We start from the raw sequence: 13766 nt of genomic DNA on the forward strand, positions 1-13766 counted from the left end.
AGGAATCCAAGGAAATAATTCATAGTGAACCCCTGCCCAGCCATGCACAGGAGTCGTCAAGAGAGCAGTACACAATATTCTCAGCACTGCGGGAGGTGGACAGGTTGCTTTTCAGAGGGCTGCCTTGTCTGTTCATGCTCAAGCAACTTCATGTGGCATCTGCAAGCTCAATTGTGGGTGTTGGTCGGGGAATATGATCACATTAACGACACGTATACCAGTGACATTTCCTGGTTGAAAGAGAAGAGAGCAGGAAGGATTGGTGCGATGTGCACTGGAGGGGATGTCTCAGTCTTTGACTCTACCGCGTCTGCTGTAGTGTTATTGCAATAAAGCCAACTAATAATCACAAGGTATATCTGGACGGTAAAAAAAGATGGTCAAAATATAAAGAAATAAATACAGTTTTGACTTAGGTTGACTAGGAATATACCTTTCATAATAGTATAAACTTTTTGTAAGATTGTTCTTAAACAATTAATAACGTATCATACAAAATGCACATTTTAGATGGAGCAATATCTTTGTAAATTTAAACCCTTCCAAAAATATGCTTTATAGTGCTCTAATCTGAGTTGAATTTGAGTTGATCAACAATTCTATTTTCTGAACAGATTCATACGATAGATTCAAAAGTCTGCAATAAATGGCCAAGTCTTACAACCTCAAAATGCATTTACTGTACAAATGTGTACGCAAATCCCCACATTATGAAAACATTAGTTTGGCCACTAAATAAATCAAACTGACACTGAATAGCGTAACAGAAAGAAATAAAGACAAGATGGAGATTGGATGTGTTACACTTGTTTACAAACTTTCAAACCCCACCAGATAAAATATCCCCCATTAATAAAATATTCAAAGGCGATGCATATCTTCAACCTCATCTGCAGTAATGAAGTCAGTCTGAACCTGTCATTTCAGCCAGGGTGTGTGTGTGTGTGTGTGTGTGGGGGGGGGGGGGGTTTGCCATATTTACATGTATTTTTAACAGCTGCACTTAAGTCTCCCCAATGGGAACAACTGAGACCCCAGCATGCGGGGAGTGTGATGGGCTAGGGGGGATAACAGTATAAGGAGCAGGTCAGGGGTGTTCATATTCAAAGCAGCACTTTTTCCTACGCGTGTGCTTAGTGACATGGACCTAATGGCTTCCCGGTACACAGGATTGAACCTAGAAGCAGTTTTACTTCTATATCTTAATGAAGTGTCAAGTTAACCAGGGGGCCATGCTTCCCTGTGGGAGAGGATCAGGGTCGGCAGGCCACAAGCATGGAGTGGATGCAGAAAGAAATTACCACAACAACATCAGTGGGTGAACTATAGACTATTCTATTTATTTTAACCAATAACATTACTATTAATTGTTTTTTATTAAAAAAAAAAACTTTGTTAAAGCAAAAATAAGGTAAATCATGAGCTGAGATATCATGATGTGACCTCAGGTGCTGTTTTCTCCTTTTACTGGCAGGGACTTCGGAAGGGGTACAACTAGACGACTTTCTAGAGACTCGAAGACGGTGTGTGGGTCCTGGTCAGCACTGATGTGCACAGCCTCTGGGTAAAAGGCTTGCAGGGAGGATGAGTTGGCCCAGTACTCCTTTAGCCGCTGCAGCAGTTGGGCCTCTGAGTCCTTGGGATGGAACTGCAGACGACCCTGCACCTTGGGACTGGGCGCTGGCTTATACAGAGAATGATACCTGACAGGGAAAAACAAAAGATGGGACTAAAAAAGGACTAAATAAGGACAATCACTCAGCATAGCACTTTGTTACATTGGACATCCCTGTTTAAGGATACCCTATTTTCTATATAGTGCGCTGTGTTTATACGAGAACCTTATAGGACCTGGTTGGGAAAAAGGGTAATGACTAACCGATCTCCAGTGACTGGATCAACTGATGTCAGTGAGACTCTCTCGATAACCACGTCATCGGTCATCTCCAAGAAAAAGACCCTGTATAAGAAAAATATATTTTGGTAGGGAGTATCTGTAATCAGCTGTATGGACTTCCACATAGGACAGTTCACAGATACAGTATGCTTTATTACATAAATAAACAATGTATTCTCAGTATCTCCTCCAGATAAACAATGATGAAGCAGATAGCCTAGCAGTCAGAGCATTTTGACATTAACTGATGCTGGTTCGAATCCCATAGCTACTAACATCTGTTGTGGTTAGTAGAAAATGGTGCTTACCACAACAAGGTTGAGCGTTCGAGTCCCAAGAGGGGCAAGTACAAAAAGTATGCAGATATAAGCAATTACTACTCACTGTAAGTCACTGTAGATAAAAATTATGTGAAAGTAAAATGTTGGTCCCCTGAGCAAGGCGCTTATCCAAGATTGCTTAGGATAAGCGATACTCCAAAATGACAATAATAAATGACCAGTCACCTTCCCTCGCACATCAAAAAACACCAAAATGAGACAGAAAAGCCAGAGCTTCTGGATTGTTGAGGAACCCCCTCTCTCTTGGCTTTCACGTGAGAGAAGATGGCAGTAGGTAACTGAAATTAGATGTCCCTGGAAAACAACAACGGTAATGCCTGACTATCACTGCGCCAAACTAAAATAATCATGAGGGCTCAGAGAAAGTGGCTGGATTTTGATGGTCTCATGAACAGGCACAACCTCATAATCGCAGGATAGTCCATGAAGGGGTCTCTCCCAGGACACGGCAGAGCTGCTTACGTAAAGTGCCTCTAATGGTGTGGTCAGGTGGAGAAACACCGCTCTAACCTGTCCTCTGCGCCTTCTCCCCCTCCTAGATGCTGGCCCCCATTACGGCCTCTGGAGGATCTTATGGTGGGGGTGACCTCTCAACTGCATTCACCATATCATAAAATGTTTACGTCTTTTGAAAGGAAAGAGTATAGATGGACCACTGAGTAGTCCCAACTAGGTTGATGTTGTCATGAAAAATGACAATTAAGTCAAACGCAAACAAGTCTTGTCGTATTTGCATAAACAAACTGACCTAGCTAATTTTGAACTGTCACTAATTGCGTTTGGCTTTAAGGTGAGATTTGGAACAGTTCAAAAGACAAGGATCAGTGGCACACAAAGTAATACTGTCCTTGATGACCTTTCTATTACATGACATTCCTAACGGCTACAGATTTAGAAACCTTTTGACATAGAAATTCCTACTGGCCTATCGAACACTGTCAGATCTACTGTCACAGATCTATCAATCGGCACTGTCAGACAATGGCGGGGGGGGGGCACGCATGTGCATGTGTGTAAAACTGTATTTTTGTGTGTGTCTGCATCTGACTATGGTTAATTATTTTTGGGAGAGTGTCCTGAATTTTTAATGAATATTTGTCTAAAAAAAAAGAAAAAGAAATAATAACTACTCTGCAAAGCTATTAGAATTAATATTTATGCCTCTTTATGAAATATTCATGAACCAAGCAGAGAAAAGGCGTGATGGGAGATTCAGTCTGGGGAGGGGGGCTTATGTACGTATGTTATTTTGTTCAGATGGGGGTTTGAAGGAGAAGAGATGATGTGCATTGGGTGTTGTTTGTGAGACAGCTTGATGTGCTAAAACAAATGACTTAAATAAACAAGAGCGCTAGCGAAAAGCTGTCAGTCTGCGGAGATATGGGAAAACATCGGAATGAAACGCAAGTGTGTTTGTGTGTATGTGAATTAATGTTCATGCATTTCTGGGTTTAAGGAATGTGGGTTTGACCTAAATGTGATGAGTGAGGGGTGTACACAGCAAATTACCTAATTTCTCCACAAAGATGTTAGCCATGTCCTAAATGGTAATCTATTCATTATATAATATCCTACCTCTTGATAAATCCAATCTCTTGATAAAAGTCTTCTTGACATATGTACTTGTTTCCCTCCACTCTTTAGGACCTGTGCTAGAAAACGGGGTGCAGTTTGGGACATGTAGCCCACCTTCTCACTCTTCCGATCCCCGTCTCTGGAACCCTCGCCTCTCCCATCCTGACTGTCCTTCTTTCCATCTACTCAAATTAAGAAATGAACAAGGGTAGATTCTATACAGCGCGCCTCAGCAATGTTTACCAGTGATTAAATTATAATGCAGACCATGTTGTATTATGTATAAGCCAATTAGAGGAAGTGTTGCTTGATTTGATGGGGAGCGCCTGACAGTTAAAAGACGTCTGATAGACAGCCACCCTGTGCGTCGTACCAACAGGAAGAAGTTCCGGTCTTTGGGCAGAAATTAAAAGTTATGCAAATTTTGGATGTCAACCATGCAACCATCCATCTCAATTACTCCTCCAAATTGACTGGATTGGTTGCTGAAAGGAACATCCAGTGGAAATCTGTGTAAAAAATAACAAATAATGTATCTTCACAGGAATGTAGCTTCATGTGGCTTTTCAAATATATTCACAAATGTGTGTTACACATTTAAAAATGCATAAAAAATGTAATTAGCATTTAATGTAATGCTAATGTAATTAGTTTTTTCTTAAATCAACTGAAAATATACTGTGTACAAAGTATGAATGTACAGTATGTGGGGGATCTAGTTTTAGGCCTTTTGTTAACGGCAGCTATGTTAAGTTGATCACGAGCAGGCGAGCAGGATAGTGGCAAATGGCTGAAAGAGAGAGAGAGAGACAGAGAGAGCTCTCTAGGATTACGTGCCTAATTGCACCGCTTTATCCGCCTGTCATGGATAGCCATGCATATTTCATAGTTCCCAAAGACTTTGATTGTTTGAGCTTGTGTCTGGCCTGTAAAGAGCCCAGGTGTAGCCAACGTGGAGTGTAGTTAAAGACCTGCCGCAAGAGGGGTTGGAAAGAAAAAGAGCTTGGAGTGAATACTTGTCGTTATGAAGTGCCTTTGTATGGTATTCAGATCAAATGGGAAACAAGTCAGGTGAAGTTTGATCCAAATGAAGAAACCCCAAGACACTCCATGACTTCAGAGACTATCTTGTGCCATAAAAGTAGTGTACTATTTAGAGAACAAGGTGCGCTTTGGGACTCAGTCAGCCTCTGTGCTGTAATGCCTTCCTGTGATAGGACCGGACATTGATTGAGTGACAGACGGCCACGATGTCATTCACCCAACAAGACTCTGTCCAAAGTGATTGATCGGCTTTTGGAAAGCAATCAGACTGCTGTGCCAAGGAAGAAACCGGAGGAAAGACATCCTCCATTATCTGACGAAGGGAAGATATCCATGGGGGTTATTTTCTCTTTGCTTTCTTATCCTTTTTCGGGATCAGGTGGTTCATTTTACATAACAAAGACAAGAGCACCAGCACTCGATCTGGCCCCTTTTCTCAGTAAGTGATAGTTATACAGTAAGTTAATTCAAAACAGAAAAGGGCCTTTAAACATTTGTTTGGGTATTATAGAGCAAATGACTGGGTAGCAAGATGTTCAGCAGTATTTATTGGGGGTACCTGAAGTACCAACCGAAGGGTTCTGAAACAAATTTTGACGTATAGTAATTTAGTAATATAGTAATTTAGCAGACAGAGTGACTTAATCAGTGATCATGCTTTACGATAGGTAACAACTACAAAACCCTTTAAAGTACACTTCACAATGAAGTAGCTATCGGCAAAGTCGGTGCTAGGAGGAAGAACAAAACTGATGACTGATGAAGTATCCCACACTGCAAGACAATCAAGTATCCCTTTCCATCTATTCAAAGTGTTTTAGATTCCATTTCCCACGACAGTAGGCCATATTAGATCGTGGTAGATTCGGCAGGCTCATATTCATCCGGTTACGGGAGCCTGAGCCCTTTTAGGAAATGGGTAAAGGGATCTCTCCAGCTCCTCCGACCATGAAGGCGTGCCAGTTCCTTGGCTGCCCACGCCCCTGCCAGTTCCTTCGCCTCCAGGCGCATTAAAACCTGATGATGCGTTGGCACTGTTCCATGTGGCCCCCGCCCACCCACTCGCCTGATTTATTTATTTGCTCTAAAGCCCAGGTAACATGAGAGGGCTTAGTTAATAAAGCTGTCAGGTAAATCGGCCACCTATTGCCCCTACCGTCGTCATCAGTAACATCATCTCTCCATTGTTCCGCCAAGCTGCAAGCCTCTGAGTCAATTAAGCTAATGCTATGCAAATGAGGTCTCCTGCCATTAGCGCTGACGCCAGGGGCTGTTAATGTGGGCTAATGGAGGAGTGTTGCCGGAGAGACTTCTGGACATTATGCAGTATTTACCAACATCTTTAATAGTGTTTAATGCCACACTGCAGGCCGGACAGAGGAGACAGAAGGAGACCACTATGATATCCTACTACTGATCGAGAGAGGGTCTGGATAGGTCATGGTATTGTTCCAAATGGCACCCTCTTTCCTATGGCCCATGGTCAAAAGTAGAGCAATATATAGAGAATAGTGTGCAATGGCTCCATGATATTAAGGTCAGGAGTCCGTGATGGCCACTCCAGAACCGTCATCTTTTTCTGCTGTAACCACTGGAGGGACAACTTGGCCTTGAGCTTAGGGTCAATTGTTGTGCTGGAAAGTCCAAGAGCATCCCATGCGTAGCTTTCGTGCAGAAGAATGCAAATTGTCTGCCAGGATTTTCTGATAACATGCTGCATTCATTTTGCCATCAATTTTCACAAGATTCCCTGTGCCACCACCATGCTTCATAATGGGGATGGTATTATGTTCACTATAGGCCTTGTTGACCCCTCTCCAAACATAGCACTTATGGTTGTGACCAAAAAGCTCTATTTTGGTCTTGTCACTCCAAATTAGTGTGCCAGAATCTGTGAGGCATGTCAAGGTGTTGTTGGGCATATGTAATCTGTAATCAGGGCTTTTTTGTGGCATTGGTGCAGTAAAGCCTTCTTTCTGGCAACTTGACCATGCAGCTCATTTTTGTTCAAGTATCGTCGTATTGTGCTCCTTGAAACAACCACACCGTCTTTTTCCAGAGCAGCCTGTATTTCTCCTGTGGTTACCTGTGAGGTTTTCTTTGTATCCTGAACAATTCTTCAGGCAGTTCTGGCTGAAATCTTTCTTTGTCTACCTGACCTTGTCTCTGTATCAAGAGATCCATTTCTTAATAAGTCTTTGGATCTCTTTTTATATCCTTTTCCATCTTTATGAAGTTCCATTACCTTGTTATGCAGGTCAGTTCTTTTTCTGTTCCCCATGGCTCAGTATCTAGCCTGCTCCGTGCATCCACATGAGAGCTAACAAACTCAATGACTATTTATACACAGACACTAATTGAAATTTAAAAATCCACAGGTGTGGGAAATTAACCTTTAATTGCCATTTTCACCTGTGTGTCACCTTGCATGTCTGTAACAAGGCCAAACATTCAAGGGTATGTAAACCTTTGATGAGGGCCATTTGGGTTATTTTTGTTACCATTAAGATTTAAAAAGGAGCCAAACAACTATGTGATAATAAATGGCTTCATATGATCACTATCCTTAAATATCTTAATTTTTTTTGCACGATCAGTCATATTTTCAACATTAATGCCAACATTTTACCATTTCTGCCAGGGTATGCAAACTCATGCGCAAAACTGTATTTCCACTGCAGATATCTTCATGTTGGAGGTAAATTCCCATATTCGATTATATGATACATGGAATAGAGATCTTACTGTAGATGGCTCTAGCAGTTAAAGCAGGTAGCCAAGTGGTTAAAGCATGTTTGCTGGAGTGAATCCCAGAGCTGGCTTATTTTTTTTTATCTGTCCTTGAGCAAGACAGTTAACTGTAATGGAACCCTGGGCACCAAATGCGTAAGCCCCCTTGCATCTCTTCAGGGGAACACAGAAAGTCTCTGCGGACCACTATATATGAATAAATATATATGCACACATTTCTGATAGACTACTGCTTCTGCACACCTATTAAAACTGTGTGATTCTCCAACTGTCCATTCAATAAAAATCAGAAAACCAAATGATCATGCCAACCTTCAATTGAATGAAGATTTCAGTTCATAGTCACAGGCAGGTAGTTAGTTCTAATCATTTCCGCCAATAACAACCCAATTATTTGGTGAATGTATAGCACAAGGAACATCACTTGAACATAATCTCACTTTCTGTATCTGTTTCCAATTGCCTGTGCAAAACAAACAAACAAAATCTTGGAATACACAGGAGAAATCAGTGGCAAAGAATCCTTAACAAAATTGGAATTTCTCTGGACACATTTACAGGCAACAAAAACGATGAAATTTCACAGTATTTCCCACAGAAATAAAATTAATCTACAGAAACTGACTGACCACTGGCATTTCTGGTAAATGCCAGATGGGCTAGTAAATATTTTTGCCTCTTGGGCCTGTGTATGTTTATTAATTTTTTCCCCCCAAATTATGATTACTTGGCTACTAAAAGGGTCTTCATGAAACAGACTGATTTTTCTTATTAGAGAGGACAATGATGAATCGGCAGAGGAGTGCTATTATAGTAGTGGGCCCATTCTTGCACCGGTACGCTTGTTCTGAAATCTGTGGCTTAGCTCACTAGACCATGCATGTTGTTTTTTGTAAAGACAAAAAAAATATGTCCTGATGTCTTCAAAGTGCCAAAAGAATTCTGGTCAGCCCCTGTAAGTAGAAGGGTTATTTAAAGAAGAGTAGACCTTAGTGGGATAACCCTACTTGGTTTCTGTGTCAACAGTCATGGTGCAGGAATAATCTACAATTGTCATGGCAGTAAGTAACAATGAGTTTGGAGCAATAAGAAGTTGCGTTCTACAAATGTAATTGTAATATAGCAATTATACATTTGCTATATAATGACATATTCTTTATCCCAAATCCCTATTCCCCCATTTAGTGCTCTACTTTTGACCAGTGTCCAAAAATGTAGTGCATTTTAAAAGAAAGGTGCCATTTGGGGCACAGGCCGAGAAAATAACTTGGGATAATCAGTACCTGCCATCAGATCCAAGGGGAGCCGATGTCCCTGGTGGGTAACCAGAGTCTCCATGGCAGGTGATCTGAGCCTGTGTCCACATGTATGTATAATTAGATAGACCAATCACTGGTAATGATAGGACCTATCCACGTGGTCCTACCCAAGATCCTGGACAGTAGTAGTGTACTACATTGAGAAAGGGTCGGTCTTCGCTACACATCCTCACTCTTCTCCTAGTGTTTAATTAACCGACCCGCATTTAGATGGCAATGGACTGCTGCTGGCAGGAGTAATCAGACCTCTTCTTTAGCAAAGAAGCCTATGTGCCACTAGCCTGGGGGAACTAGCCTAATCGCTGTGTTCACAAATCTATTTTAATAAAACGTGAATGGTTCCACCAGGTTAGCACATAATCCATCAGTCATGTAATGCAGAGACAAACTGGATTTTCTGAATAATAACCCTAATCCTAACTCGAATAAGCACACTAACTTGTCTCAGTCAATTTAAATATCGGTTTGAAAAATACATTTCTAAAACTGCCCAGAACTTGAGTTGAAAAGGCCAACCTGCTGGGGATAAAGTTGGCCTCCTGGAGTTTCTCTGCTTGTTCCAGGTCTCTGGGAAACCCATGCAGCACCCAACCCCGCGTGGTACAGTCCAGCTTGCTGAGACGATCTGTTAGGATCTGCAGCACCATGCTGTCTGGAACTGAAGAAACACAGGGATAAAAAAGCACATATAATTATAGAATCTGGCTAGTATTTTTTGGTTAAAATTCCTGTAGTGTCAGGCCTGTCTTTTCAATGAAAATATATTAGAAACTGAAACACAGGCCCTGTTGTTAAGAATTCCGAAAAATTTAAGTATTCAAAAATAGCAGCAATTCTTATACACATGGAAGGTTCTCATACATGTGATTATCTTAGAAAAGTTAACCAAAATAAAATACGGAGGGGGATAAATTATACTTGACAAGCCGACATAAATGTTGATACTCGTTGACAAACAACAACCTACTCATCTAAAGAAATACAATCTGGATGTTTTTTTCTAAACACATTGTTCTAGCTATACCGGAAACTAGTACATAAAAAACTATCTAATAATAATTATATATATATGTACACACACACACACACACACACACACACACACACACACACACACACACACACACACACACACACACACACACACACACACACACACACACACACACACACACACACACACACACACACACACACACACACACACACACACACACACACACACACACTCTGAAAGGCCATGGCATCTATTGAGGGGAAATATGTTCAGGAAACACATTATGATCAACATGAGAGCTTTTTCTCAGGTGTTATCTTCAAAGACAGGCTTTCATTGCTTCATATGTTATCTTCAAAATCGAGGAGGAATGTATCCAGATACAAAAGAATGAAAGTTGGAAAAGTGTCAGACAAATTCATGTTTACATTCCCTGGAAGACACTCCACACACCTTCCACTCAGGAAACAGCTAGCTGCTGCATGACAGGCATTGTTTATGTTGATGATGGCATTACAAAAGAAAGGTGAAGTGATTGCTTTCAGGTGAAGGCAGAAGAAGAAAAAGTGTGTGCGAAAGGTAAAGTAAAAATGGCAGAAAATGAAAAGGAAGGGGAGGATAAGAAAAAAAAAAGAATTATATTATTTGAGAGAGGAAATACAAAATCAGAGCCAAAACCCAAGAGCCTGTGAAAAATTAAAGTTGATGGATTCAAACTGTCCAATTTCCACATCAAACAGCCCCATGCTTCTCCCGGCTGCAGAAGCGGCATCAAACGTCAGGCAGCCTGAAGAAGGTTTCTTCTTTCCCCTTTCGTTTCCACCCCCCTCCACATCGAAACACTGTTTCCCATTTTTCCTTAATAATGCGGCTCTCCAAATCCCTGAAGCAATGGACTGGTTACACTAGCCACCCTAATTATACCCCAGCGAGTCTATTAATCAACTGGTAAATTATTTAAGCAAGCTCCTCTCCCTCTAAACCTCCATGTCACCGAGAAGGGGGTCGGGAGAAAGACAGGGAGAGGTCTTCAAATAGCAAACGCCGCCTCTCTCCCACTGGATAAGATAAAGCCTGGTTCAACAACATAGCAGAACTGAAACACAACAATTAGTGTATCCCATGCATATTCCTCACTCCAAATCAAGCGATGGTTTGCAGTAAGGTTGTAAATCGTTCCTCCACACTTCAGAGGCCAGCGGTGCTACTTCTGGTGGTAAACAGTCGCAAATGGACTCTTCGGGCTATTTTTAGCCTGACCCAGATTAAGCCGGTGTTTATGTGCTGTATGTGTGCACAAATATGTTTGTGCACGTGTAGCCCTTGTCCATGTGCATATGCAAGTGAGAGATTTGTGTACGAGCCCGGGCCCTCATTAAGCTTGAACCCAGCATGTCTTGGAAGCACACGTCTGCATTGGACCCAGTCCCCGGGTGATGCTTTATTAAATTAATAAAAAGTTGCTCTAGGCGAGTGGCCCAGACACAGTCCGTGGCCGCCACAGTGATTGGCAGCTCCATGCTCTCTCTGGGGTGTGGCAGCAGCCTCATCTAAATGACAAGTTTAACATTACTCTCCTCAGGATATAATGCGACAGCAGCGCAAAGACAAGAATATTTCTTTCCGTTGAAAACTTTGACTGAAATTATTTCTCCCCCTATCAATAGAATTACTCCAAGACAAAGTCTCCTTAGTTGTCATCCACATGAGAGAAGAATTGTTGCTGCTTTTCGGAATGGAAATGAGGAGTAAGTAGTCTGGGGGCTAATAGAATTCTCCTGGGCAAACCACTCCAGCTATTCCGGAGCTGTTCATTACTATTGCATGGGAAGGGACACTCACTGTCCCCTGTCTCTGTGGACACGTCCATTTGGACTCTTCCCCACACCCACCCCGCGATGCTGTTTACATCCAGGCTGGGCCGCTAAAAGCATCTCATTGAAAGAGGAACCACAGGTAAATCTTATGAACACAATGGCCATCAATAGCCATCACAGTGCTGTGCCCATTTTTAATTTTCTTTGTAAAAGTATATGGACAATATCTACGCAAGTAATAAGTATCAAAACCTGGCAACCTCCTTTGTATATATGCGTGTGAGCAGTGGTAACACTTATCTCAGGGGTGAGTGTATCGGCAACCTCTTGCACAACCGGCCTCGTACCTTGCTGTCCAGACTCCAGGTAAGGTTTAATGAGCTCTCCCATACTGGTGGCATCGGCACAAACTGCCTCCAGAAGCTCACTGCAGCAGACTACAAGGGAAGAGGAGGGGGTACAAAATAAACAGAATACACAATTGTAAACTTTCAGGTTGGGAAGGGAACAGAATTGGAAAATGACAGCTCCTGTTCCTAGTGTCACGATCTACGTCCCAATTGGCAAGCTGTTCCCTACATTGGCCCCGGCTATAATTCACTAAATAGGGAAGGGCGAGTGTTTGGGACGTAACCACATAAATGTAAACAAGTACAGAAGGAGGATGGAAAATGAAAGTCGTTGCAAATAAACATGAAATGGCAGTGTAGGAGCGGGGGTTGGTGGGGGGGCTATGCACTGTGTGAAAAAGGAAACATTTCAATCAAGGTCTGTGTTTAAACATACACGCAAATGAAGCTCATTCATTCTCCCCATACCGTATTTGTAAACCTACATTTCCAATTGTTGTCTCGATACTTATCGTCAGAGCATCAAATCTCCTCTCCAGTTTGCAAACTGGTAATCACATTCACATTCTGACATAAACTGGCTTTAAACAGAATAACCACATCCAAAAATGCTGGCTTCTGTGACTATACTTAAGAACACTGGAAACCCGATTTGGAGTCAAAATAACTTCAAATGTTGAGTTTAACATTACAACCAGGGAAATATATTTTATTTAATCAAGTTTTACCCCATTTTCTCCCAATTTCATAGTATCCTACTTTGACTTTGTCTCGTTGAGGGTACCGCCCAAAGGATTCAGGCAAGCTAGTCATTGAGACATGCCTACTGCATGTCCATAGCCTGCTGCATGACTACCAAAGTTAGATTTTCATAAACATGAATGAATGTTCTGTAGAGGTCTGAAAAAGTCCCCAGAGTAAGGAACACACTGAGAGGGACAGAAAAAAGCTGTTACGCGTGGGAACTTACGATTGACCGTGTTGTATTTCTGAGAGATGAGTTTCGCCTGCAGGCTCTTGCCTGAGCCCGGGGGCCCAAAGAGGAGTACCCTTGGGGTGTGAGGGGCCACGGAACGATGCCGAGAGAGAACGTACGTCAGCACTGTGGGCAGAGACAAGAATCACAGAAGAAAAACTTTGCCTGGTCCTTGTCGTGAAAGGATATTTACTATTTTATTTTCTCTAATTCACTTCTCAGTACTTGTAAGTTAGTGTCCGTTGTTAATATTGATATCTTACAAAGTAAAGTAACAGTAATTATTTTTTATTTCAATTGTATGTATGAAGCAGACAGGTAGAGGCATTTAGGTACAGTTCAATTGAACGTTAAAATAGGCAAAACACGTAACCTAGGTGACAAAGAGCGGGATTTCAACGTTGGTGGCAAACACATTAGTTCCAGTATCCCTCAAAAGTGTCCTGAGCTTTTCAACTAGGGCTTACAGTGACCAGTGTGCAAAACAAAAACACACAGTCAAAGACATTCCTATGGGGAAAACAACTCTTTAATGAGGCAGGTCGAAGGAGAATGGCAACGCTAGTTGAAAGAACGGCACAGTACAACAGTGGTGCACAAAACTACACAACTAGTCAGTCCATGTCACAGGTGGGCTATTGGGCAGACAACCACACCAGGTTTTACTTATATCAACAACGGGTAAAAAACAAACAAGAA

General features: G+C 41.8%; 1 protein-coding gene across 2 annotated transcripts in view; it reads right to left on the minus strand.

The window, feature by feature from the left end:
* Nucleotides 1–1058: 1058 nt before the first annotated feature.
* ak8 (adenylate kinase 8) overlaps nucleotides 1059–13766 on the minus strand; it is a 41701-nt gene continuing 28993 nt past the window's right edge. For both annotated transcript variants that reach the window (XM_010900098.3, XM_010900101.3), the window contains 5 exons: nucleotides 13062–13193; nucleotides 12089–12178; nucleotides 9444–9585; nucleotides 1880–1960; nucleotides 1059–1703 (listed from right to left, as the gene is read on the minus strand). In XM_010900098.3, coding sequence (XP_010898400.2) covers nucleotides 1445–1703; nucleotides 1880–1960; nucleotides 9444–9585; nucleotides 12089–12178; nucleotides 13062–13193 — 704 coding nt within the window. In that variant the 3' untranslated portion in view covers nucleotides 1059–1444. The remainder of the gene's footprint in view (nucleotides 1704–1879; nucleotides 1961–9443; nucleotides 9586–12088; nucleotides 12179–13061; nucleotides 13194–13766) is intronic.

Source organism: Esox lucius, chromosome 13, assembly GCF_011004845.1.
Source record: "Esox lucius isolate fEsoLuc1 chromosome 13, fEsoLuc1.pri, whole genome shotgun sequence".
NCBI classification, from domain to species: domain Eukaryota; kingdom Metazoa; phylum Chordata; class Actinopteri; order Esociformes; family Esocidae; genus Esox; species Esox lucius.